The sequence below is a fragment of the Sinocyclocheilus grahami genome, unplaced genomic scaffold, assembly GCF_001515645.1.
Source record: "Sinocyclocheilus grahami isolate Dianchi unplaced genomic scaffold, SAMN03320097.WGS_v1.1 scaffold352.1, whole genome shotgun sequence".
Taxonomy (NCBI): domain Eukaryota; kingdom Metazoa; phylum Chordata; class Actinopteri; order Cypriniformes; family Cyprinidae; genus Sinocyclocheilus; species Sinocyclocheilus grahami.
This window is the reverse complement of record NW_015505531.1, coordinates 215,559-243,301: the sequence shown is the minus strand read 5'-3', so window position 1 is coordinate 243,301 and position 27,743 is coordinate 215,559. Positions and strand designations below refer to the sequence as shown.

The following is a 27,743-nucleotide window of genomic DNA, read 5'->3' as shown; positions in this document are numbered from 1 at the left end:
CGGAAAACACATCCTTGAAAAAAATATTGGTAAAAAATACCTTAACATGTACCTAGAAGTGAGACTGCTCTCAAAACGAGAAGGTGACAATGAAAATGACCAAAGCTGGGAGCAAAGTCTGATTTATGGCTAGTGTAAAATCCCGTAGGGTGTGGAAAGGATGATGTCTCACTATAATAGTCAGATTTATCCAAATTATTTTTAGCATACAAACTACTTATTAGGGATGCACCAGTATAAAAAATTATGGCTGATAACTGACAACCATTAACATCGGCTTTATGTTGACAATTAATAAATGGCCAATAATAAAATTCTACACCATTTTATCTAAATACATCCAAAATATTTATTTTTTAGTCATTTTAAATGCTACAAGTTGATTTAGACATCCCAAAAACATAATGTACAATAAGAAAAATGGCTATTCATTTTGAGATTTGCTAAAGATTATATTTAACAGTGTGATTAAATTATTAGTGTTACTTTAAAAGTTTAAACTATTACTTTAAAGTTAGGATAGGCAATGTTTTTCCATAAACATTTTTGCTATACTGGTTGAAAATCTCTTCACATTCCGATAGCAATCAATAATTAAAGTGTTATAATTAAAAAAAATATTCTGTAGAAGTCTCAGGACTATAACATCTTCATCCAGTCATTATATTCGGTCTGAAAATGATAGGGTGGCCTACCTGCCTGTCTTTTTTCATTACAGAAGTGCAAGCCAAAATTCTTAGTATATTTGGCAAAAAGTCTTGCCAAAATACACAGAGACAGACAATGGGGAAAAACAATGTAGGAATTTGATGGAATGTTTGGGTTTCAGTCGAGCCAATGTACTTGCAGAGTTCTTCTTGACAGGTAAGCTAAACTTCAAGTTAAAAGTATTTCTAATAAGTTGGACCATAAATTGAAAGTAGCCTACTTTTAACGGTTAAGACATGCCTTCGTTTCTATAGACCCATAAGAATTTTGTTAGCAATGTTCAAACTGGGAGTGACGTACGAAAGGTTGTTTGAAAATATGCTTGATTTTTGAAATTCTGCTCTGTTGACACTAACAGTGCAGAAACTGCATACTCCAGCTTTAAGAGAGCGTTAGATGATGGCAAATGAATGTAAGAATAGAGAAATTAACAATTACCAACACCAATAATTTTAAATCTCTAATATCAGTCAATAATTGATATGGTACTGGTATGGACTGGTGCTACACTAGGACACAAAGAGGTTCAATATGTGCTAAATTCTGCCAAATGAAGCATGTATCTTCAGGTATGTTGCTGGCATAATGTTCTTACTTCTGTTTCTTGTTGTCCACCATATGATGGATCATGCTGTGCCACTGCTCCCCGATACAGTCTTTCTCTAAATCAAAAATAAACTTTTCAAGGCTATTCTCATGGACCTTCCAATTTCACTATTTGTTAAGGCTTTACATGACACTAAAGTGTGTTCAGCAGTGGGAAAACCACTGGAGGTCACCAGGCAAGGGTGGTCAGTGAAGCATGCTGAATCTAGACTAACTAACCACGTCATCAAACACTGACCTCTCCCCCTAAAATCTACCATATGCATCTCCCAACTCTGCAGAAGATGTCATAAGAAGTCGACTTGCGCTCAGGAAACTGTATGATGCTCTGTCAAGATCTCACAAAACTTTACACATTCCAACCTGAATTAATGGAATCTTTGTGTTTGTACAGGATTTTGAAACTTTCGGCTGAAATGAAAGAAAAACATGCCTGCCTTCAGACTCAAACAGTGATGAAGAGTATTATCCTCTCTTTATGAACTACAACTAATCCTTCACAAACAATGCTGAAAATATTTCTCCCCTTTTTTTGTTCACACAATCCTGGAGTCTCAAAGTGTTAATGGTTTATCCTAATATCCGGCTTTGTATTTTGGTTTGGTCTTTAATGTTATCGGCAATATTATCTTAAGGACTGTTAAACTAGCCTAATACATTTTTTTTACAAGGTTTATTACAGACAGAAAGCATGAATGCAAACATGTCACTGTAGTCTAGGTGACAACAACAAACAAAACTGCATGCAACTTTTTCTTTAAAAAAAAGTTAGTTAGGGTGTGTCGACATTAGATGCATGTAATCATAAGATTTCTTCCATTACAATCAATAGAGCTGTCTACACTGGCAGCTGTGATGACGTACCTTCAGTTGACGGACTCTCTGTAGCTACTCTAGCTATTTTATTTTGCCATCAATCTGAAATAATTTGGTCATCAACAAAACTATTTTTCTATGTTTGTACAGGATTTTGAAACTTTCGGCTGAAATGAAAGAAAAACATGCCTGCCTTCAGACTCAAACAGTGATGAAGAGTATTATCCTCTCTTTATGAACTACAACTAATCCTTCACAAACAATGCTGAAAATATTTCTCCCCTTTTTTTGTTCACACAATCCTGGAGTCTCAAAGTGTTAATGGTTTATCCTAATATCCGGCTTTGTATTTTGGTTTGGCCTTTAATGTTATCGGCAATATTATCTTAAGGACTGTTAAACTAGCCTAATACATTTTTTTACAAGGTTTATTACAGACAGAAAGCACGAATGCAACATGTCAACAACAAACAAAACTGCATGCAACTTTTTCTTTAAAAAAAAGTTAGTTAGGGTGTGTCGACATTAGATGCATGTAATCATAAGATTTCTTCCATTACAATCAATAGAGCTGTCTACACTGGCAGCTGTGATGACGTACCTTCAGTTGACGGACTCTCTGTAGCTACTCTAGCTATTTTATTTTGCCATCAATCTGAAATAATTTGGTCATCAACAAAACTATTTTTCTAGCAAACATTTATTGCATGAACATTCACTGATTTAAGAATGAAGCACACTGGAATGACTGTTCAGGTTGGAGCAGTTCAGAATAAAGGCCTTGCCGTTAGTATGCTAGCTCAAAAATAGAGCTGTAACACTCTGATGTAGGCAAGATGTGTTGAAATACAGCTCAAGCCATAGCATGATGACACCCCCCATTTCATGTCCTCTTTCTCGTGTACCAGCGTTGTTATTATTAACTAAAGCTACAAATAAAACAATGAATTGAAACTAAATGAAAACTTAAAATAATTTTCTTTCATTGAAATAAAGCTGAAATAAAATAGAAATACTAAATTATAAACTTAAACTTAAAACTAAATTTAAAAAACAAGGTCTTGACAAATAACTGCAAAGTTTGAGTAAATAAGTTTAAGTAGTACAATTACTAAAACTGAAATAAAAATAGATTAAAGCTAAATTTGACCAACTAATAAAATGACAAAATCTTAAACTAAAATGAAAAAGATCATTTAAAAAAATTATAAATACTATAATAGTATATAAATAATATTAAAATAACACTATAACGTACTTTAAATAAAAAGGCAACAAGATACAGTATTGTACATACCCTGTTATTAGCTGTGCTACAATTTAGCATAAATGACTGAATTTGTTCTAAACACTACTACAAAGCTTTATAAATGTATAAATAGATGTAAAAGGCGGTTCAGCACACTGTTGTGTTGTATATGTGTTTAGTGTGATTCAGTGAATGGAAAGTAATAGGTGGTAACCCCTCATTTATACACAGTTTTACGGTACAATATTTAGACCAGTCTATCTCCCCAAAACACACATAATAACTGTTTTACACATAATACTTGCAGTGTTTATAAACCACAGACATGCAGCCACAGATCCAGCACAAAAGGAGGGGGAAAGCAGGAGAACATGTCAAAATAAAGAGCATGAGTTAAAAGAACTCGTGAGATATCAAATAATTAAGTATTGCTTTTGGGACCAGACAATACTGATATACAGCCTGTCAGAGTGTTTAAAAACCAACCACACACTCTCACGCTCTCTCGCTCTCTTTCCCTCTGTGCCATGTGAGTGTGTGTGGAAGAGAGGGTGGGGAGGACTCAGGGTGGGGTTATCAAATGATAACTGTTTTATAAACACCATTAGACACACCTGCAGTGTTTATAAACCACAGACATACAGCCACAGATCCAGCACAAAAGGAGGGGGAAAGCAGGAGAACATGTCAAAATAAAGAGCATGAGTTAAAAGAACTCGAGATATCAAATAATTAAGTATTGCTTTTGGGACCAGACAATACTGATATACAGCCTGTCAGAGTGTTTAAAAACCAACCACACACTCTCACGCTCTCTCGCTCTCTTTCCCTCTGTGCCATGTGAGTGTGTGTGGAAGAGAGGGTGGGGAGGACTCAGGGTGGGGTTATCAAATGAGAAGTGTGGAGTTCTTTCCGGAACCCATGTTTGAGCAATCCAGTTTGACCTTGTAAAGGTCACAGCACTGCAGCCATGTTTTGCATATCAAAGCCATTTGTGTCAAAGAGCACAAATATCTAGCGGGTGAGAATCAACATGTGCAAGGCATAAACTGTGAAAAATGTTGTCAATAGAAACATTTCATGTAATATCACCCCTCGTGAGTAATAAAGCACTAACAGCACGACAATTTGCTGGAGGTCCAATCCGATCTCGTAACTATTTTACGAGGTGGCGAATTTGTATGAAATTTGTACGATTTGTTTGAAAACATAACATAAAAAAAAAAACTTAGGTCCACCTCTACTCCTTACTCCTAAACCTAAGTGGGAAGTAAGCAAGCTGATTCGTTGGAAGTTGTGTGTTAAAACCATTTAATGCACAGTTAGTTCCAGTCAGTTTAATCATTCCAAATCAATGCACTGCCTTTTGATGGGTGTTATATTTTGCATTGAATCAGCTATTTGTGATGGCACATATTAAAGAGCTTGCCTTCAGCTTATGTCACAGACATTAACCATGATTTGCTACTTTCCATTGCTAATTTAGAGGCAGGAATTCTGATTCTAAAGAGCATTTTATCACACAAAAATGTTGATATACCTCGTTATTCTGGAGTAAGTTTATTCTGGAAGACAAATTGTTATTATTTATATATTTCATTATAAAATGTAATATGTATTATTATTAGGGATGTAAATTTTCGATCATTTCCATGATCGATCGTCGTTTAAATTAACGATCAGTTAATAGATTAATCGTTAACTTTAATGCAGCAAAATGCGTCTATTGCAGCAGCACACAGTCACCGGCATGACAGGATGTGCAAAAGCCACTTTCTCACCTGAATTAAAGGGGATTTAGTCTGAATAAAATGCTAGTAGCAGGATTGTAAAATTAATAGATTTGATTATGATCATTTGATAAAATGAAGAGAGTCGAGATCATTTTACTTTGTTGACTGTTTCCTATCCCGACATGGAGACCGCTGAACGCACCTCTTTAAATGGTTTCATGGTGCTCGTTATTGTATTTTAAAACACTATTGCAATGTTTTCAACTGACATTATGGCATTTAAAATAAAATTATCCCAAACGTAACTGGCGCATGTGGCTGTGCTGCGCAGTCAGTGAACCGCTTCCATCGGCGCTGCTGCAGCAAAACACACTGTTGCTAACATGAAACATTTTTATGTGAGTATTATGACCAGTACTTAATTTGATCCTGCTGGATCCTGTTCCGGAAAATGTCAGATTTAAAATTTTTGCGTTCCGGTAGGCCTATTTGTTTTTAAAAATCCAGCATTTACAGTGCATTAGATCGTGACAGTGCATGTGTGCGTGCATACGAGACGGAGCGAGCGCGGGTTTGGCAAGATGTATTTGGAGGTTATTACTCACGTCTCATTCAGCACAAATCCAAATGTTTCCATATTCGTAATGTATTTGAAATGTTAAACTATTATTTATAATGTAAACTAGGCTTGTACTTTACACGCATTCCCTAATTATTATTATTAATTATTTTATTTTATAATTTACAACTTGAATTAAAAAATGCTTATATTTTAATTTTATTGTAATAATTTATTGATTCTTTGCTCACAAAAATTATTCTTGTAACTTAATAAAATAAAGGTTGAACCACTGATGTCACATAGACTATTATAAAGAAGTCCTTTTTGGGTCTTGAATCTGGTAGTTCCATTGCTGTCTATGCAGGGTGAGAAAGCTCTCAGATTTCATCAAAAATATCTTAATTTGTATTCCGAAAATAAACGAAGGTCTTACGGGTTTGGAACGACATGAGGGTGAGTAATTAATGACAGCATTTTAATTTTTGGGTGAACTATACCTTTAATTTTTAAAACTCAATGAGTACATATACAAAACCTAAAAGCTAAGAAACATAGATTAAAAGTCAACAATGCTCTAATTTTAATTTCATCGGGTCCTTAACCGAAAGACTAAACTCTAGAGCCTTTAGTCCACTGTCTTAACCATCACAGGAAACCAACTGGACTATAAGGGAGCGCCACACTAAAAATGACTAAGTCCACATTATTATCAAACCTTTTAGTACTGTGCATAAGGCCGATAAATCCCAGACAAAGGACTCCAAGGCGCAAGGATCGTAATTCTTATCTAATGGTTCATCATGACTGGTACCTGCCATTTACAAGCTATCTCTGGCAGTAGTAGAATGCTGGTAGAATGGTGGCCACCTAGAGCGGAAACAGTCGTCATGCAACAAGAGTTGGCAGACTAATATTTCATACAAGATGAAACCTTCATGGTGGTGTACATTTCGACTGTCTGATGCAGACAGGTTTTTACCAGGGGAGTACAGATGATACGCCTTTAGAGCGCTACAGATTAGAAGATACTTAAGGTAAAAGAGGTCACTGAGTCCAAGAGACTGAAGGACCATTAAGTTTCGTTTATACCTTTCATAAAACCTTGAAATGACAATGAGGTTGTAAGCTCATATACATACAGTATATAAATAGAGAACTGAAAATATTAATGCTAAGCTTTTGGGTATAAATACATAATTTAAGCTTTGTTTTGGGAACCCCCAAGGAAATAAGTACACATTATAACAAGATTGAACAATCTTGTTACTCACTGGGTCTGCAGGTCCACAGAAATCCCGAAAGGTTCTGGGTGAATCGGTAGCATGGATCTCCAGGGCCATGCAAGGTCCGGAACAAAGTTCATCCACCATATTCTGCAACACAAGCAGTCAAGAGTTAACGATTTCCCTCGGTCTACCTGCGGTGCCTGTACCAATGAAAGAGCTTATTATCTGAACAGACCTTGGGAAGACATTGGAGCAGCTGGAGGACTCAAGTTACCTGTGTGCCTCTTAATAAATATATAAATTAAAGGATGTCAAAGCAAACAATTGTTGCTATTGTTCTTGGAACAGGTTATTAACCAACAAGACTAGTTCTCATTCTCTGTTAATCTGATTTGATGAGTTGGCCTCTGTGTTGGGTCTGTATAACTTTGTGGGGTATTAGAATTCTGGGGTGAATGTGAAGTGCCCACTAAGCACAGACCACTAAACAGTCCATGAGCCACTTTCACATACAGTTACGGTGTCCACAATGGCAGTTTTTAGTTTTAGATTTCAAAAAGAATAATAGCATTGAGGAAGTTTTTTTTTTAATTGTCAGCTTTTAACCATTTTTGCATTTCAAAGACATGATTCATGAAGGGTTTAAGATGAACCTGTTCCTTTTTTCAAAATCAAACATTTATGACATATACAAAATAAAAGCTGCAAACACTACATACCCACTAAATTACCATCATAAACCATTTGTGACCTGTATGAGTAACTCTTAAAAATAAAGGTTCCACAAAGGGGGTTTTCACAGCAATGCCATGGAAGAACAATTTTGGGTTCCCCAAAGAACCTTTCAGTCCTAAAAAGAACCATTTGTTCTTAGTGTGAGGAACATTTTAAAAATTTAAAGAAACTTTTTCCACAATAAAGTACATTTTGTGCAATAGAAAGGTTCTTTATGAAACCATGTAGTTTATCGTTAAACAATGAAGTTAGAGGAGTTAAAGAGCTTCCCCATTTTACCCGAAATATCAGTGTGCATGTAACCACAACCTATGTGACCCAATATGAGCAGTGCTGTTACAATGAAATGACAATGACATGATGCAATGATAACAGGGAATGTATATCTGATTCTGAGCATTTGAATGCAATTCCTTTTATGTTCTTACAAGGTTTATGCTTAGTCAGTATTATGTTTTAGGTTACTATAAAATTATTACCAAAGGCTTTGCCACATATTGCATAATAAGAGGATAAGTCACTGAGTGATGATATGGAAACATGTTGCAAAATACATCATGCAATATTGGGAAGTTCACGGTTCACTACATTATAATTCTACAGAAACTTCACAAGGTCTAAAAGCCATCTTTGAAGAGAGAAAAATTACTTGAAGAAGGGGGAAAAAAAAAGACTTGTGGAATTGCTCTTTGTACTGAACTGTAAAGTATCACGATAAGATCTGCTTGGCCCTGGTGCACTTTGTTCCAGCAGCCAGATGAAGACGATTAATAATGTATTTTTGCAGAACACCATCATTAGTTCTCACTCTGTCAATTTGCATACTTACACTGTTATGGCTTAAAAATAGTGGCAAGCTCAGTGCAAGTGTTTCATGGGCACTTTGCACCTGCAATGTGCAGGCTTGTGTTTTGGTGAAGGTGAGGCAATCAATATGTTGAAGAGTCTTCACGGCAACAGACAAGGTCCTGTACACCAAAATAGCCTCTGGCTTTAATGACCCTGAACCAAAAATGGCTTATATTTGGTCTAAAAGACTTGTGCAGACGTTATCAGAATAAATGATTGCTATTCGGCTAAAATTTTAAGACAAGAAAGCAATTTATTGACACTTAATAGCCAACAGGAATGTGAAGGTTGTTCCAATGAACCAAAATTCCATGTACTATGACGTAACACTGTGCTCAGAACAGGGAAACTGCCATAAATTGAGTATTCATATATATTTATATGCCCCGTCTGTGCCTTTATAGAGAGCTTTGCAGGAGACAGGTGCACATGCAGTTACGACATAGCACTTAATGCTTTGGTGACTACACCCTCTTCTCTAAATGAACAATTAAACATAACTGGAATCACATGTGAGATAGAAAAGGGAGAAACGGAACTTCTTTGTATGGACCCCTGTACTGACTATACTATATAGTAGCCATAACAAGTAAGGGGTTTATTCATACTTTTGGCCCACTTTATATTGGGTGTCTTGAACTACTTATCCACTTACATCAAAGTACAATTAATGTACTTACTGTATTCATGTGTTATTGCAAAACACTTTTGCTGCTGCTGAGTTGGGATACGGTTAAGGTTAGGTACAGGTTCAGTTGTACTATCAACAAGTATCTAAGGGCACTGTATCAAATGATTAATTTAAATGTTAGTACATAGTAATTAAAGACACATAAGTGGGTACATTTTTTTCTTAGTGGACCAACTGAAATCAGAGAAGAGAGTGCAGCAACATATACTTACAGCGTACTCGGCTACAACCCCTTTATAAACCTCTAAAAACTCCTCAGCATTCACTCGATCCATGTTGAACTGTAATAACAGAAAACCAAGTCAAAATTTGATTACTGAATAAAAACAAACTGAACACTTACAGGGACATTATTACTTGTATAAATGAGTAAATATAGTAAAAATCAAAATGTAACATTATATGACAATATAATATAAAATATGATTTCATCATTAAGGACAAAACAATAAGAATTTTGATTTTCACAAACAAAATCAATGTATTAATCGTTTATGACTGGAAAATTACCCATTTAAGTGGGTTATCCAACACACTAGAGATAAAATCTCCAAGCCAATTCCAACACACTATTATCTCTGTCTGATATTCTTTTTATAAACCACCAAGTCAGCTCTGGACAGCTCTTTCTAATAGTAACAAAACCTTCATTGATCTGCTCTAGCCCAGGGGCATCCTCTGTACACTATTTTTAGCAGGGTCATGTGACAAAGCTGCAGCCCTGTAATTGGTCAGCAGAGGACTCATTTGGAGATGTGGGAGGCTACTGATCTGGTCACAGATTGCATGGTCGATGACGGGGTCAAGTTACATCAAAGGGAAAACATAACTGTGTTTGCCCTTGGTTCATAGATAGTCTATTTTTACTTCTCTTAGCTTGCTATTAGTTTGATAATTTGTTCTTTTAAAGAAAGGTGGTCTAATAACCATAAAATGTGCATATCTTTCTTTAAAAAAAAAGTAATTATTTGAACTTTATTATTTGAACATACTTGTTTGATTGTTCATAAAAGTATTGATATTATATGTAAGCTTCATCCAATTGTAACGTTCAACTTTACTAGGCAACATTATTGGCTAAAAATGGAAATATAATTTAAATTAAACTAAAATACATACCATTTGTAGGGCAGATATCTCAAATCCATTTTCTATAATTGACTTAAGGATCTTTCCCGTCAACACTGAAAAAAAAAACATTTCAAATGAAAGATGCTCATTTAAAACTAACTTGCTTGAATGCAATCTTACATTTTACAAATATCTCTCTAAATCATATATAGAACGGTCATTGTAAGAATGAACAAGACTAATTTTCAGTATTTTAAATCATTCTTCTCATATAGGGTACAGTGGATGTATATATTAAGTTTTTTGGGTCCAGCAAAATATAGTGCAGGGTATATTCACATGCTTTTGGAAATATCTTGCACTTCTAAGATCAGACTAATCATTAGATGGAAGTCTAATGATTAAGGATTTGAGATGCTAACAAAAAGGTTTCAAGTTCAATAGCAAGTAGCAGTGACCTAGGAACTCATGTGATCCTGTTCTATAAACTACAGTATGTGCCCTTGCTCTAGGGTGACTGTCCCTGTAGTTAAACAACTGTATGTTGCATTGGCTGCATCAGTTAAGTGGCAAGTAAGACGTTTGACCTTCTGTTTCACCGATATGATCATGCAGAGTTAAAGGCCAACAAACAGTTCACAAGATCAGGAAGGAGTGACTTCAAAGGAGAGACTTTGATCTCAATAACACGAGAGCACATCTCTAAGTCTGCTCCTTTGGACTGAGTGCTGAGAGATTTTTATTAATAAAGGGCACAGCAAGGAATGTATCCATTAGCACTGATTTACTGGTTTGTGGTTTCAATTTCAGTACAAAACAAACCGTGCATTATGTTTCCAAAGCACATATTCAATCAATCAGTGCATGTAACATGTTTCAGGCAATATTACTTTTTAATTGAATTTGTTTTGCCCACAATTCAATTGCAATGCCTTTATAGAAGTTCACAGCTTTGACACAACGCAATTAAATTTGCAGTGTTTTTTCTCTCATATCTTTAAGAGAAAGGACAAATATACTACACAGCACAAATTAAATGTGATTTCAGTCGTACTTCAATAGCTGAAAAGGGCAAGGACAGACAAACCTGTTTAACATTTCAATATTTAAATGCGGTATCACATAGAGCGTAAACGCCATATGAAAGATCATTTCCCCATGCACTGTATAAATGCCCTAGAGAATTTTATTTTGTCACATAAATAACATCTTCACACATCCCTAACCCTCCCTCTGCACCACTGGTGACCCGAAAGGTTCCAATTCTGACAGCAGCTTCCAGACACAACCTTCCCTGTTGCTAGGCAATGGTATCAGCGCTGCCTGGCAACACATTTGTCTATTCCAGTCACGAGCAAGTTCAAAACAAATCACACTGCTTTTCTATTAGCTAAGACATTTCAGTAAAAAAAAAAAAAAAAAAAGGATTCATTGGAGGACAGGCTAATATCAACAGGCTGGACTTTTACAGATGCTTCCAGCTACAATTAACTTTAGCATTATAGATTTTGGACCATATGGTGTGAATCTCAGAATACATCAATGAGCGGTGCCCAAAGTTTAAGCCATTTCACACCGAAAGTATCATGACCTTGATGACAACATTAACCATCTAGAGAAACTCACTTTATACCGTATACTAGGTTGATCACTAAAAGAACAGAGAAAGTTAGCTGGTAAAAATGCACTACAACTCTGTGATATGACCTAACCCTGGACAATAGGTTGGAGTAAATCATTACCCATTTATTATGGCATGCTGCTTGCTGGAGTATACACCAGGCACAGATAAATCATAGAAACATGACCTTTAGCTTACCTACAGCTACAGTATGCAGTCATTATGCATGCTACATGATATAACAAAACAAAGTCACAAGGGACATAATTTTCCAAATTTTTCACAGTATACACTATAGTTCAAAAGTCTGGGGATCAGTAGGCCTTTTTTTTTTTTCAAGAAATTAATACTTTTATTCAGCAAGGATGCATTAAATTGTTCAAAAGTGACAGTAAAGAAATTTATAACGTTAAGATTTCTATTTCAAATAAAAGCTGTTCTTTTCAACTATCTATTGATCAAAGAATCCTGAAAAAAAATCTAGCATATGGCACTCTATTTAAGCAACATTCCCAGATGGAAAATATTTATGCCAAAATATAGGACAAACATATTTTACAGCCATAATTTGAAAATTGTATAATTATTTTAGAAACTTTCATGACTTTTCCAGGTCTGGTTTTAAAGGGGTCCTATTATGCTTTTTCACTTTTTCAACTTTAGTTAGTCTGTAATGCACACCCAAAACAAAATTAAGACTTTGTAAAAGAGCATAATAGGACCCCTTTAAAATTCAAATATTTCCAAAATGTTGGAACCCTGGCAGTTGCACCTACAATTCTGCCATGCTTCACCAAGCTGCTTAATCGCGCAATGTGAAAGCAGTAACCTGTTAATATGGAGGCTAAAGCAAATATGTGCTGCTTTCATGTATGAAGTGAAACAAGATGATATGGTCTAATGGCACTAGAATCACTCATGTTGCATGGCAAGGTTTTAGAGAATTAGCAGAACTCCTGGACCAGCATTTAAGAGAATATTGCTTGAGCGAGTAACTGGGACAGTAATGATGGGGTATGACATACCAGGAGTGTCATAGTCCTTCTCAAGATAATGTGCACTTATAAACAGAGATGGGTTAATAATACACTACTAACAGCACATTACAAATAGCAAATAATTAACTATGCTATATCTCATCTATAATAGGTTATTTCAAAGATGCCTGATTAGACAGAGATAGAGTATATCGTCAGTGTGTGTTGTGGGTTTACCTTCTGAGATGGCATGAGGTTTAATGATAGAGCAGGTGCAGTCTGAGTACATGGCTGTGTTGGAGGGACCGTGACCAGTAGTAGAAGGGAAGAAGAACTCCAGCTCCTATATAGTTGATTAATTTAAAACACAAATCAACAATCATTTCCTTTGCCTTTATTAGCATATTACTGGGGAAAATCTGATCAACATAAGATTGTAGGCTTGATTAATTGCTATTGACAGTTGCTTTTTTGTTACCCGTGCAGCAGATGCCAACGAGTCGGACCCATGTCCTGCATTCTTAGTGCCATCGGTACCAAACTGGCCTCTGAGACTATTCGCTGCATCTTTTTGTGCCACACCAGAATCAGTCGGGCCTAGAACTTTTCTCCAGGTAGACACTGCCTCATCCCCCATCAGCTCCATAGCAATCACAGGACCGGAGCTCACAAACTGCACCAAATTACTGTTGTTGAAGAAGACAACTAGCTTTAGCAACATTTTGCTGTGGTGTTTATGATTGAATTTGTGGTTAAAACACACAGTGTCATGAAAAGTCATGCCAAAGTCACTGTGACAATCTCTAACTTGAGTGTTGGTTCAGGTGTCAAGAGTCTCCTTCAAAAGCAGCCCTTACATATAAGTCAATCATTGACTCAGGAAAGACTCACTTGAAAAAAGACTTTGACTGATGTTCCGTGTAAAAGTCCGCTGCCTGCTTCCTGTAAGAAAGCCATAAAAGTACACAGGGTTAATAAGTGATCTCCAAACCCCACCATCTCTCGGCTGACACCTATAGTGAAATACGAATACGAAATTGAGGAACTAAAATTTTCCTCTTCATACCATACCATATAATATTTTTAATTGATGACGTGTCAACTAGTCCAAGAAATGAGATTATATGCTTAACACAACTTCCACATCTTCATTCCCTGACAAGGACTGTCTCTGTCAATGAACAGCTGTTTGGTACTTTGAGGAAAGGTTAAAGCCGCAAAACCTGACCAGGCTAAAACAACAGTCTATCAGAGAAACTCTCCATGCCGGCATATTTCAAGAGGAAAAGGAAAGATTAACCCTCAGCATTTTCCATTCTTTAAAAAATGTGGCACTAAACCACACGTAAAGTGACATATAGACAAAACCGTATACTTCAAATTCACTGTAGCCATTTTGGATCATATTTTCTGCCAACTACATAAACGTTAATTTCCTGTGAAATGTCTACGAATATACAAAGACATCCAAAAGGCCTCAAAATGTTATTTCTCTTCATACAATAAGGATCTCCAGGTTTAAAAAAAAAAAACATAAGCTATTATAATTGATACAAGATTAACTGACTTCCCTTGAATACTTTTTTTTTTTTTTGCAAAGTTGCAGCTTGGGTCAGTGTTGTTATTGTTACCTAAAACTAAAACTAAAAGCATTAAACTACTAAAAACTATTAAAAAAATGTTTTCGGGAATTGTAATGAAGCTGAAATAAAATACATAATATAAATACTGAAAGTTAAATAAAAATACATTTAAGCTATATAAAATACAAAAACTAATAAAAATGACAAAAGTACATAAATTTACTAAATAAAAGAAACATATGAAAACTAATTTTCAGTTTAAAAATTAAATAAATACTATTCTATAGTACTATATAAATAATACTAAAATAACACTGGCTTGGGCTTTCTTTTTCCATATTATTACATTTAAATATTTGTTATGATGTTTACATAGTAAATGCATTAAAATAATAACTACTAATGTACAGATATTGTATTTTAAAGCTCCAAGGTCACTAAGCCATTTAACTCTGAAATCACCTGAAAATGTCCTCAGATTTACTCTTAACAACTCTAATCTGGAGGTCAAATCCTGTGGAGCAATCTGGGCTGATTTGCCAAAGGGCACAATTTTACTTGAGGAAAATTGTGACTTCAGTAACTCCCCAGTTCTTGGTCACTTCTCCCTGAGACTGAACACACCGTCTTTGTGTTAGCAGCCAAGATCTTTAACTTTTAGTCTACCAGCGCCCATATTACCACAATTTTTATAAACCATAGACTGACCTTTACAAAACAGGCCAAAGAAATAATGTCTGCAACTGCAACTTTAAACACTGCCTCTTCTCTCTAATGCTCTCCCTTTCTCACTACCTCAGTTAATAATTGCTGCATTGTGCTGTGAATATAATCCATTCCTGGTACTGTGCAAAGGCAGCTACTAATGAGATGCTCTGATCTTTGCAAGAATTACAGTGTAAAGTGTTTCAGAATACAGAACAGAGTGTGCAACATTTTTATGTTTAATTCCTGACTTAATCTGTGTGTGCAAAAATGGTCAGGGGCTCCGAGAAGAACAAGTGTATGCCATTGATATACAGGTTAATGCATAGAGCAAGCAGTGCATGATTTTTGCTGTGATATACTTTTTTTCCCTGAAGAAGTGACTTTGTCAAATCCACCCATCACAAATTCTGAGAAATCATTCTTGGGTTACTGAAATACCTCATTAGCATAATTAGGCATAAACTGCCTTGAGCAAGAATTCCAGAGGCCTCCTTTTCTTTGTACCAACTGAAAAGTTGCTGAAGGCCTGATCCCAATATCATTATTTCTTAACAAGTCTGTTTATTAAAACATAAATGGCTTACCATGTAAGTTTGGTCATTTTAGCTTTGGTGACAATAAGGTTGGCATCATAAATCATCTGAATAACGTCGCCAACTTTTGTGACAGCGTCTGGCTTAATCATAGCCAAAGTCCTGAAGAAGACACAAGACATGAACATATAAAGCAAATCAGAAAGTAAAAAAAAAAAAAAGTGCCAAAGATGAACCAACATGGATATAAATTGTAACCTATATAATCTAAAATGGGATTTGTTTAGAGTAATTTGTTTTAGTGAGTGAGTGAGTGAGTGAGTGTGCATGTATTGGATTTTGAAACCCTATACATAATATTTAATAGCATTTTATAGAATGAAGAATTTTTTGAGATTTATAAAATGCAAGACAAAGATGCCAAACTTTTTGCCCAGCACATTAAACACAGGCACACATATAAGGCTATCTGAGACAAAGACAACACATACATATTGTAGCCATTCATGAATATTTAGCTCTTGCTATTATTTTCATTATAGAAACAATGATAACTGTGTGAAACAAAAAAATGCCAATTACTTGCACAAATCGACAACTGCTGCTGTCAGAGACTTTACAAAGGCTGATTGATAAACATATTAATATTAATTAAAAGAAACAATGTAAAAAAAAAACATTTTAATGTTTAATTAAAACATATTAATTAAAAGTTATCATCAATTTAATCTGAAAGTCTAGCAACATTTTAATACCAGTTCTAAAGCATTTCTTTAAAAAGGAATTCTTTAATCTTTGAAATTATATTTTAAATTGACCCTAAGCATTAGATAATGCTGCTGTCACAGTACTAGATATGATGCTCTGACTAAACAACAACAGTCATTGGAGTAGCCAGTTCAAATTTACTTTGAAGAGTGCATATTGCCTTGAGTCTGTCCCTCTGTAATCTTTCCCAAATTTATATTCATGGCACGTCACCATGAATTTCAAAGGAGAGAAAGAGCAGTGGGAAATAGTGTGAATGTGATTGATGTAAGAGATGAAAAGGAAGTATTATCAGTAAATAATGACATAAATGTAGGCATTTGTTACACAAAACTATTGCATGGCTTCAGAAGATTTGGATAAAGTGCATATGTCAAATTGATTACTTTTGTTTTAACAATTTATTTTGTGCGTGTGTGTGTGTGTGAACTTTTCTTTTAAAGGGAATAAAAGGGATTTACTTCACCTCATGATGATCTAAACCTGCATGGCTTTCTTTCTTTTGAGAAACATAAAAGATGTGTCTCACTGTTTGTTTGTTTTGGCCATAAAACAGAAATCAATGAGACTTCCTTCAAAGTATCTTTTTTGTGTTCTGCAGAAGAAAGTCAAACAGGTTTGGAAAGACAAGTTCTGCCTCAGCAGTGGCCTTCAGGAAAAAGTACCTCTCCTTCTTACTGCCCAGTTTGTTGGCTGTGTACTGATCCCCGTAACCTATGAGGTTCAGCTGACGGGAAAAGACGTTTACTCGGTTGCCAACAAACAGATCCTCTGGATGAATCTCATCAAACTTGGTCCTCCGTAGAAAGGTGCGCTGGTTCTTCATATCAAACTATACGAAGAGAAGCATGCGTGTGAATGGACAAATCTCAAACATAGCTGGAAGTCAGGGGTCTGAAATCTGAGTATAGGATCGCACCATCTCCACAGAGCCATCTTTAGGGTAGTAGAGCAGCTGGTATCGTCGCAGGAGAGCAGCACTGGGGTCGTACCACTCAGCCAGAAAGGCAAAGCGCTCATCCTGTGCATCAGACAACACACAATCAAGCCAGGCACGGCAGGGGAATGTCACTGATCTGACCCTCATGCTTGGACAGGGAGTCACAACAGCCGCGCTTTGACCCTCGGGACAGACAGACAGCTGGGCCTGTTAACAAGCTGAGTCAGAGGTTTAGATCTTGAATCAGCCCTTTGGTCCCCTGGGGAGCTCTGCTGCAAATGGGGAGCCATTATCCAGCTGCTGGAGCTACTGCTCCTGAAACAGTGCACTACACACTCATGAAACATTAGGGCTGCACAAATATAGAAACTCTCAATAGATCAATAGACTTCAGATAATACATTTTAAATTCATAGAATCGTCATTAGAGGGGCAACCCGGAAATGTTGTGTGTGGCCCTATGATGAGGAGGTGCCTTTAAGCTATAGCCTACTCACGGGGCCTGGGGGAGATCAAATTCCAAGAGTTTTTAGAATGTCCCTTTATATTTTTACTACTACAGGGCTCCAGACTAACATTTGACAGCAGTGGCACCAGCGCCACTAAGTTCTACAGATGGTGGCGCCAGGAGATTTGGTAGCGCTGGGGGTGGTGTGCGGGAGTATTAAAATATAGATCATTTAATCATAAAATTACTATTGTTTTGCATTAATAAGTGCAGTTACTAATAATATTACATGTTAATTTCTTGTTTATTTTTCTTTTGTTTATTGTTTATACAGATTTGACAGTAAAGCACTAAGCTTGAGTTAAGATGCATACAAAATTTACTTTTATTAACAACAGTAACATGTGCAAAATCAAATTTTTATATAGAAAATTTATATATTCCACTCTTATTAAATGTACCATTAGTCTTCTACTTTATGGAACTGACCAAGTGATTATGTGTGATTTAGTAGCAAATTGAAGAAAAGTTTGTTTTTCAAGGCACACACAAAACTGTAAAATTCTGACAAAATCTGATTTCTTGATGATTTGATATTTTATAATAGTGATTTTATAATTTCACAATATAGAGAAAAAGTAGAAATAAATGACTAATAAGCCAATAAATGCTCCTCTGCTGCCATCTACTGGTTATAATTGTGATTTGATGTATTTTTATTTTTATTTTACATAAGCGTTTACCACAAAGTATATTTTGGTCATCCCATTAAAAATAACATTCAAACTGGATCATTTCAGAGCGTTAAAGTACTGGAAATAGTTGTGTTAAATGCTTGAAAGTCATTGAAAAGTGCTTGAATTTCTCTCTCAAAAGGTTGTACAAACCCTGAAATGAATGATGTAATGCATTCGACTATTTCTACCACAACACCATGGTTACAGTTAGCGTTACCGCTTCTGGTTTCCTGACGTATGTCAGCGCAGTTTATAACAGAGAATTCTGTGCAGAATTTGAATGATTCTCACAAGATCTCGCAACAACCTTATCATTGTAAGGTGAATTCAAACGCTTCTCACATGATCTCGCAGCACTGTTGCATCTGTGCAGTAACAGTGTCGTGAAATCAACTTTGGCTCCCGAGTAAAGCTGTTCTGAGCTCGGACAAGTTTGTTTTCTTCGCGGTTCGAGTTGATAAACGGTCCGCATTGTTCTCAGATGCAACAGAAATGGCAGTGCTTATGAGTTGGACAACGAGGTGCCAGTCACAAAAATTAGTCGCACTGGCAGTAAAAATTTGGTCGCAGTCTGGAACCCTGTACTAAAAAAATAATTAAAAAACAAAATAAAATAACCAAATACACTAACACAATGTCCTAATCCTACACAAAGTGAAAAAGTTAGTAGCCCCTCACTGCAGAACAAAGATCCAGGGGGCGGGGTTGGATCCACATCTAGGGGGTGGAGATGGTAGGTTTAGGGGTGGGTTTATGTATATGTAAGGTGGGAGGAGTTGGATCCAACCTCACCCCCTGGATCTTGTGTTCTGCAGTGAGGACCATTTTGAAAAGGTGACAAGCAATAAAAGCTCTCTTCAATAGTAATGGAACAATTAGTGGAGTTTTTTTATATCCAGTAACGTTTGCAAAACAAAATAACGACATAGAATAGTGCATATGACATTAGAATTACACAACATATATATACACACACATATATATATATATATATATATATATATATATATATATCAACAACCTTATCATTGTAAGGTGAATTCAAACGCTTCTCACATGATCTCGCAGCACTGTTGCATCTGTGCAGTAACAGTGTCGTGAAATCAACTTTGGCTCCCGAGTAAAGCTGTTCTGAGCTCGGACAAGTTTGTTTTCTTCGCGGTTCGAGTTGATAAACGGTCCGCATTGTTCTCAGATGCAACAGAAATGGCAGTGCTTATGAGTTGGACAACGAGGTGCCAGTCACAAAAATTAGTCGCACTGGCAGTAAAAATTTGGTCGCAGTCTGGAACCCTGTACTAAAAAAATAATTAAAAAACAAAATAAAATAACCAAATACACTAACACAATGTCCTAATCCTACACAAAGTGAAAAAGTTAGTAGCCCCTCACTGCAGAACAAAGATCCAGGGGGCGGGGTTGGATCCACATCTAGGGGGTGGAGATGGTAGGTTTAGGGGTGGGTTTATGTATATGTAAGGTGGGAGGAGTTGGATCCAACCTCACCCCCTGGATCTTGTGTTCTGCAGTGAGGACCATTTTGAAAAGGTGACAAGCAATAAAAGCTCTCTTCAATAGTAATGGAACAATTAGTGGAGTTTTTTTATATCCAGTAACGTTTGCAAAACAAAATAACGACATAGAATAGTGCATATGACATTAGAATTACACAACATATATATACACACACATATATATATATATATATATATATATATATATATATATATATATATATATATATATATATATATATATATACAGTGTCGTGAAATCAACTTTGGCTCCCGAGTAAAGCTGTTCTGAGCTCGGACAAGTTTGTTTTCTTCGCGGTTCGAGTTGATAAACGGTCCGCATTGTTCTCAGATGCAACAGAAATGGCAGTGCTTATGAGTTGGACAACGAGGTGCCAGTCACAAAAATTAGTCGCACTGGCAGTAAAAATTTGGTCGCAGTCTGGAACCCTGTACTAAAAAAATAATTAAAAAACAAAATAAAATAACCAAATACACTAACACAATGTCCTAATCCTACACAAAGTGAAAAAGTTAGTAGCCCCTCACTGCAGAACAAAGATCCAGGGGGCGGGGTTGGCTCCACATCTAGGGGGTATGGCTTTGAGTCTATGACAATCAGCTGACCTGTAAATAAACACAGCAGGGCCTCATGCTTCACCTTTCACCTGCCCTCCACTTATCTCAAATCAGATTAACGTTAAAGCCTTCGATTGATGCCTTCTTAATGCTTCCACTGCAGTAATCTTTCGGCCTAGTTCAGCTGCCAAGCTGTGCAAATGAGAAGGCCTCCCAGAGAGAAGGAATAACAGCAGAAAAAAAACTTATGCTTACATTTTTTGAACATTTTCTAATGGCTTGCTATGATATATGACGATTTGAGTGGTCGCCAGGGTGCTGCTATAAGGTTAATAAGGTATTCTGAGTAGTTTTATTGTGCATTGCTACGTGGTTGCTTGGGTGATGGACTCAAGTCAAAAGAGCCCATCACCATGTCTCTATGATATTCAAGTCTTTAGATATGACTCTGATTTCCTCCTTCAATGTGTATATGTATTTGCATAGGACCCCCTTTCCACACATCTCAGTGTTTCTATAGTTACCCGGTATGTCAGTCAAAGTCACGCACACTGTCGCTGAAAGAGTATCCTCTCTGTATCTATGGTTACCCCAGCTGTCAATCAGTCTCTCACTATGAGCCTCCACGCAGGGTAGAATTGCTGGAAGAGCTCAGGGTAAAAAGTAGGGCAGGCGGTGATATTGGTTCTTCCTGATGGATCCGGTGTGGAGTTTCAGGTTCAGACAGGAGCCTTCTGGAAAGTGTAATCAACCATATGTTCCTCCTGTTATAATTAGGCATGGGCTGAAACACTGCTAACCCTTGTGCAGTCTTCGGTCCGGAGAATTTTACATTTTACATTGAATGATGTTTATACCATTGTTTGATGCAACTGCATGCCATATTTTTATATGAAAATAAACAAGCAGAAAACACCAACTAAAAAACTTTTATTACTTTTCTATAGTATTAAGCCTCAAATGTCAATTGTACATCGGATTGGTTTCTCTTTAAACAAAAAGGTAAAAATATGCATGGTATTATAATGTTATACTAAAACTAAAATGAAAACAATGGAAAAACCCTTAAGATAACATGTAGAAAGAAAAAAGCATGCAGAATAACATAAGTGGACTTTGAACGATTAATTGCTGCTTTGAACGATTATGTAATTGTGACATCTGTAATTGCGATTAGAAATTATATTAATTGTGCAGCCCTAATATATATATATATATATATATATATATATATATAAAATAAATAATAAAATATTCACTGACAGAGGCACTGTAAATCTTTAAAAAAATAAATAAATGTAACTGCTCTAAAGTAGGACCCTTAGGATATTGCCACTTTCATAAAAATAAGTATTAGGCCTAGTCATAGCCAAGATTCCATGAGTATTTTATACAGACTACATCAAAATCTCTGAGCGTTTTACTGTTGTTTCACTATTAAGTGGCTGATTTCACCTTGACACCAACTCAGAGGTGCCCTTGAACAAAACATGGAGTGAGCTTGTTGGTGTGATCTCTGTTCCATGCAGATTGCCACCTTGTGGGTGAAATTCATGGCACAGGCTGTGATTCAGGCACATATAACTGAGTCCATTAAATTATCTGAGAAGTTATCTACTAATTTTCTGTTGATTAGTGGACGTCCAAAGTCAAGCAAATATACTCATAAGACTTATGCATATTCATAATAACTGACAAAATAACTGGCAGATAATCATCATCAGTAGGCAGTGCTTTAATCATGTTGCATTTCTAGCCACTATGCCATCCATCCTCCAGGCCACTTGCTCGCTAACTGATAGAAGCAAGATGTCAACACTGAGCCCAAACATGGCATCACATTATCCTAACTAATTTAACAACAGATCATTAGTGTATCTGCAACATAACACAAAGTCTTTCTCACTCATCAAACCGTACAGACTCTGTGAGAATCCCTTTAACGTAACTGAGCTACCTTGAATCTAACAGGGCCTCTTGCAGGGCCTACACAGGCTATTTTTACCCCTCAGTCATCTGTGACAGAGATAATATTGACAATGAACAGCCTTCTTTATAAAAATATGCTGAAGCACAGGTCTGAAAAGCCATAAATCCCATCTGGAGGCTCTAATTGTGTCACATTAGGATTTCCATAGTGAAGTCTTGTGCCAAAGCTAAAAGTTCCAGGTGCTGTACTGACACCAGTAGTTATTATCACCTCCTTGAGGCCTTACACCAGTCAGCGATAGGTAAAAATAAATGTGAAGACTGGCAAAACATTTTTTTTCCCCCAAAGCAGTAAACAATTTGCATACTGAAAATATTGATTGTTACTTAGGATGTTTGTCTTTATTTTTCTATTACTGTATGTTTTTTTTTTTAAATCAAGATACATTTACTTTAAGGAAAATGACTTAAGGTTTCTTTCTTTTTTTGTTTTGTAAAATGTTGTTTGGAAAAAAGTAATATTAAGACTTGTTTTCTAAAAAATGTATCCAAGTTTATGCTTAAAACAAGAAAAAATATCAAATGGGGTAAGAAAAATAATCTTCAATTAAGTTTATTTTTCTTACCCCACTGACAGATATTTTGTTTCTCGTTTTAAGCATTACTTTTGATGCAAAGCATAAACGCACATTTTGAAAAAAATCTCAAGTCAATTTGCTTCTCAAGTAAATGTCTCTTAATTTAATAGTGTTTAGACATTTATAGTGAAAAACAAGAAAAATAATTTGTACTAAAATCATTTTTTTGCAGTGCATATTTGTAACTAGAATATGACACAGACACAACTAATAATATTAAAACACTAGCCTACATTTTCATGATCAAGACTACTGCGGTGTTCGGTGGCTTTTTTCCAGTCTGAAAGAGTGTGTTTCGGCGGGTTGTCACCCCCTACAGCATGTGACAGACAGCTTTGTGCAAAATGAGGGCTATATTTCTACATTCTGCCGGGGGCCAAAGTTACCTGAGGACATCTGTGCGTCTAAGAAGAAATATAGAAGGTTTTTTCTCCAATATTAGCAGCGCAAAGTTCTGCACATCTGTTGTTCTTAAGGGAAAGCATCATAAAACCCAGTTTTTTGTTTTGTTTTGTTTTGATCTGAATGGAATGAAAGCAGAAATCAAGGAGCTTTGAGGGGGCTCTAAATGAACATTCCAGCACAACAAAATCACAGACTCCCGGTTAATGATCCTGGCCAGATCGAACTGGAAATAGCTGGGCTTATCTGCCACCTCTAACACTCTGAAAAATAGGGCTTTCCTCTCAGAGCCCTTCTTGGAAGCTGAGACTTTCTCAGACACCTGCTGTTGCCCTATGCTATCACTGCAAACAATTCATGCTGTCTGCATGGAGATGGATCAATGTACACTACTTAAGGAGACAGAAAGTGAATTGGAAAATAAACATAGCGAGTACAACAGAGCAAGAAGGTGATGGCGAAAGTATCCTGTTACCCACAGAATAACAAAGGTTTCGATTGTTGAGCTAATGACACTAAAAAAGCATATTAGTAAAGCTTCTGGCTGAACTGGATCTATAATTTCAATGAATTTCCGTGGAAAATGGCATCCTCCATCTTCAGTATGGCGTTGTAGAGCCTGAAGCCAGACAGCTAGTTTTCAAATACAGTTGGAAAACAGTTAAGCAGCTTTCTGAAACCTGCCAAAACTACAGTCAGTGAAACGAAGTCTGAGCTTTCTTTGGAAAACTGAACAATTAAGGAGGCAAATACTGACATCTAGTGAGACACCAAACGAGAGCATTCAGAACGCCAAGACCGTTGAAAATGAGTTTACAGACGAATCTGATGCAGTTACTGATTATGAATTGTCTTCATTGATTTAACTAGGATTTAAATAGCCAAGATTCGTGTCCATTGGCTATGACTTAATGCATCGCTCTGTTGCAGTTTACATGAATTGTATACATGAGAATGTACATATGGTATTTTATATTTAGTGCACACAACACATACAATCTCAATGGTTTATGTGACTTGCGTTTCTTTCAGAGGAAAAACAACAACATGTTTTTTAAAAAGCAAACGACTTCCGCCAAAACCCCAACAAACATTCATGATCATATGAGTTCAGTCCTTTATTACTAATATCTAAAGACTGGGAAAAACATACTCTCCCACTTACCATGTCTGATTTCTTTAAAGGAATGATACTATTTGTTGATTGTTGTTTAACAGACGGTTGATTGTCTTCCTTTAGCCTCGCTGTTAAGCCCCATCACCATAGCAACAACATCAAACGGGCTACCGCCAAATAAAATAATAAGCCATACCTCCTGTGAACTCCTAACTATATTCCGTAGGTTTTTAACATTCCGTTGCTTTTCGGTGAGTAAACAGACGTTTAGGGAGCCAATACTTTGCTTATAGTAGTCTTACTGTAACCCGGAAGTAGTAGTTTCTGACTTTGACCGCCAAATGCCACTCGCACATGGGTTTGTTGATATGTGTGGACTTTGACACTGGCTTCGCTTCAGTGTTATGCATCGCTGCTTACCAGAACTGTTAAGCAATTGGCTACAATTTAGCGTGCTTCTAAATGTAGGTTTAGCTTAAAAAGTTGCAAGTCTGCGACAATGTGAGACAAAGGTCTTTTGGCTATATTTCAAAAGGGATTGAATGTTTAGTTGAGGTTTACACTTCAAAGGTATTTCCACGAACCACATCTGTCAAAATGGATACCAGTCCGTTCATTCTAGATGGAGGTCTGGCAACAGAACTTGAAGCAAGTGGATTTCAGTTACAGGTTGGTACTATTACACAAACGTATTGTTAACAATCACAAGTTTAATCACGCATGTATTGTATTTGCAGGGAGATCCACTATGGAGTGCAAGAATTTTGCATACAAACCCACAGGCCATTAAAGACGTACATTTCAGGTAATTACAGGCTTCATTATTATGTTCTGTACCTGAGCTGCCAAGCAATGCCTGAAGTGTAAGTGTTCACTTGATGTAAATTATTTGTGAATATTTCTTTTAATACTTGCTGTATTATATATAATTATATGAAGTTATAGTTATATATTACATTTAAAAAGATGGATTTGTCGGCTACATGAATATTCAAGTGAAAAACAACAACAAAAGGCTAAAACGTGTTAAATGTAATGCAGCAAAGACATTTGTATTACAAAATTATTCAAGACAAAATATTTCTATTTAAATGAAATGCTTTTTTTCAATTCATTAAAGAAGTCTGCACAAAAATATATCCGAAAAAAAGACTGGAGTGATGGCTGCTGAAAATTCAGCTTTACCATCACAAAAAAAAAAAATAATATATATATAAAATGCAAAAGTCATTATAAATTTTAACAATATTTCACAATATTACTGTTTTTACTGTAATACCTTCTTACATGTGTGTAAATGTTATCATTTTGAACCTAAATTCTCCATCCTATCAGTCATTTAGTATTTCTGTTACATTTAGTATTTCTGTTACTTCATTAGTCTTCTATGACTTCTAAGAACTATTTCATATTTAATGAATGATTGATTTGACTTGTTTTAATAGATATCTTCAAAGCGGTTCTGATGTCATAACAACTGCCACATATCAAGCCAGCATTGAGGGATTTGTGAAATATCTTGGTCTCCGGCCTGAGGAGGCGCAGCAGACGATAATGTCAGGGGTTCAACTGGCAAAAGAGACAGTCTGTGAGTTCATGTCTCACTCACCCATATCAGGTGTGTGCAAGCCTACTAAATCATGAATTCGGTCTAGTTTCTGGAGAAAATGTAGCGACACCAGCTACAATTTAAACTAACATGAAAAATTCCCCTAGAAGACAGAAGAGAGCCTGTGGTTGCGGGTTCAGTGGGACCATATGGGGCATTTTTACATGATGGGTCTGAGTATACAGGGGCCTATGAGGACAAGATGACAATGGAGGTAATGCAGGCTGAAACTCTTAATCCACCAAATCTGCCATCACATTAGAATTTCAAGTGCATGTTTTCTCTTTTGTCTTAGGAGCTGAAAGACTGGCATCGTCCACAGATCCAGTGCTTAGTAAAAGCCGGCGCTGATCTTGTTGCCATGGAGACCATTCCAGGTCTCAAAGAGGCGGAGGCTTTGGTGGAAGTACTCAGAGAATTTCCAGAAGCTAAAGCCTGGCTTTCATTTTCTTGTAAGGTGACTGATATCAATGGATATACACTGCATTACATGTCATGATATCTAGCAACAAATTTCATTCATAAAACACTTGCAACTGTTTATGCTCTGATTAAAACAAATGAGTTAGACATTGTTATTAATGCAATTAATGTGTTTCAGGACATTCATAATATTTCAAGCGGGAGGAGATTTTCTGAGGCGGTTCAGGTGGCTTGTAGGTCCTCACAGCTGGTTGCAGTGGGGGTGAACTGCTGTCCCGCTCCGATAGTGAAACCGCTTCTAGAGTCAGCCAAGTCACACAAGAAAGCAGATTTGCGCTGGGTGGTCTACCCTAATAGTGGAGAAGGATGGGACCCCAAGACAGGGTAAGGTTAATCAGTAAGTTAGAATAGAAAGTTATTATTGCCATTGGTTTTGTTTCCATTGAAAAATGACATTTTCCTGACGTGGATGGGGAAAAAAACATGGACATTTATATTTTATTATTTCATCACAGAAATCCCCTATCTTAGATAATTGCTCTTTGCTCCATCTCTCTTCTTTTTGACAAACGTTTGGGATCAGTTCGATTTTTTTTAAATACATTTATCAAAATAAAAACAATTTCAAATCAAGGCTGTTCTTTTGAACTTCCTATTCATCAAAGAATCCTAAAAAAGTATCATGGATTCCACAAAAATATTAATCAGCACAAGCATTGATCTTTTTAGTATTTTATGAATATATTTATATTTTTATGTCTTGAAATGTGCTATATTAAAAAAATTAAATAGGTTTTTTTTAAACAAAATAATACTTTTATTCAACAAGCATGCATTAAATTAATCAAATGTGTCAAAATACTACTTTAAAAAATGCTGTTCTTTTGAACTTTCTATTCATTAAATAATTCTGAGAAAAAAATACTACTGTTTCCACAAAAATATTAAGCAACACAACTCTTCTTATTATT

At 36.1% G+C, this 27,743-nt stretch overlaps 2 protein-coding genes across 3 annotated transcripts in view; one reads left to right on the top strand and one right to left on the bottom strand.

The window, feature by feature from the left end:
• Positions 1–24,862, bottom strand: part of LOC107548663 (nucleoside diphosphate kinase 7-like) — a 36,972-nt gene extending 12,110 nt beyond the window's left edge. The window contains exons 1-10 of the mRNA XM_016229436.1: positions 24,789–24,862; positions 17,356–17,457; positions 17,102–17,268; positions 15,720–15,830; positions 13,736–13,786; positions 13,323–13,530; positions 13,082–13,187; positions 10,295–10,359; positions 9,388–9,456; positions 6,946–7,047 (exon numbers count right to left, since the gene is read on the bottom strand). Coding sequence (XP_016084922.1) covers positions 6,946–7,047; positions 9,388–9,456; positions 10,295–10,359; positions 13,082–13,187; positions 13,323–13,530; positions 13,736–13,786; positions 15,720–15,830; positions 17,102–17,268; positions 17,356–17,457; positions 24,789–24,791 — 984 coding nt within the window. The 5' untranslated portion in view covers positions 24,792–24,862. The remainder of the gene's footprint in view (positions 1–6,945; positions 7,048–9,387; positions 9,457–10,294; positions 10,360–13,081; positions 13,188–13,322; positions 13,531–13,735; positions 13,787–15,719; positions 15,831–17,101; positions 17,269–17,355; positions 17,458–24,788) is intronic.
• A 74-nt stretch (positions 24,863–24,936) lies between these two features.
• Positions 24,937–27,217, top strand: LOC107548664 (homocysteine S-methyltransferase YbgG-like). Of its 2 annotated transcripts, XM_016229437.1 has the most exons (7): positions 24,937–24,995; positions 25,296–25,409; positions 25,478–25,545; positions 26,186–26,358; positions 26,457–26,563; positions 26,645–26,806; positions 26,951–27,217. In XM_016229437.1, the coding sequence occupies exons 2-7, from the start codon at positions 25,338–25,340 to the stop codon at positions 27,158–27,160; spliced, it is 792 nt and encodes a 263-aa protein (XP_016084923.1). In that variant the 5' UTR covers positions 24,937–24,995; positions 25,296–25,337; the 3' UTR covers positions 27,161–27,217. The 2 variants fall into 2 exon arrangements, with proteins under 2 accessions (XP_016084923.1, XP_016084924.1); XM_016229438.1 differs by lacking the exon at positions 24,937–24,995 and having other exon boundaries at positions 25,094–25,409; positions 26,460–26,563.
• Positions 27,218–27,743: the final 526 nt, after the last annotated feature.

Coding starts and splice junctions, on each gene's coding strand:
- LOC107548664 (XM_016229437.1), top strand. CDS start 25,338: ATGGATACCAGTCCGTTCATTCTAGATGGAGGTCTGGCAACAGAACTT. Junction 26,359..26,456: donor GTCTCACTCACCCATATCAG/GTGTGTGCAAGC, acceptor AAATTCCCCTAG/AAGACAGAAGAGAGCCTGTG. Junction 26,564..26,644: donor AGGACAAGATGACAATGGAG/GTAATGCAGGCT, acceptor CTTTTGTCTTAG/GAGCTGAAAGACTGGCATCG.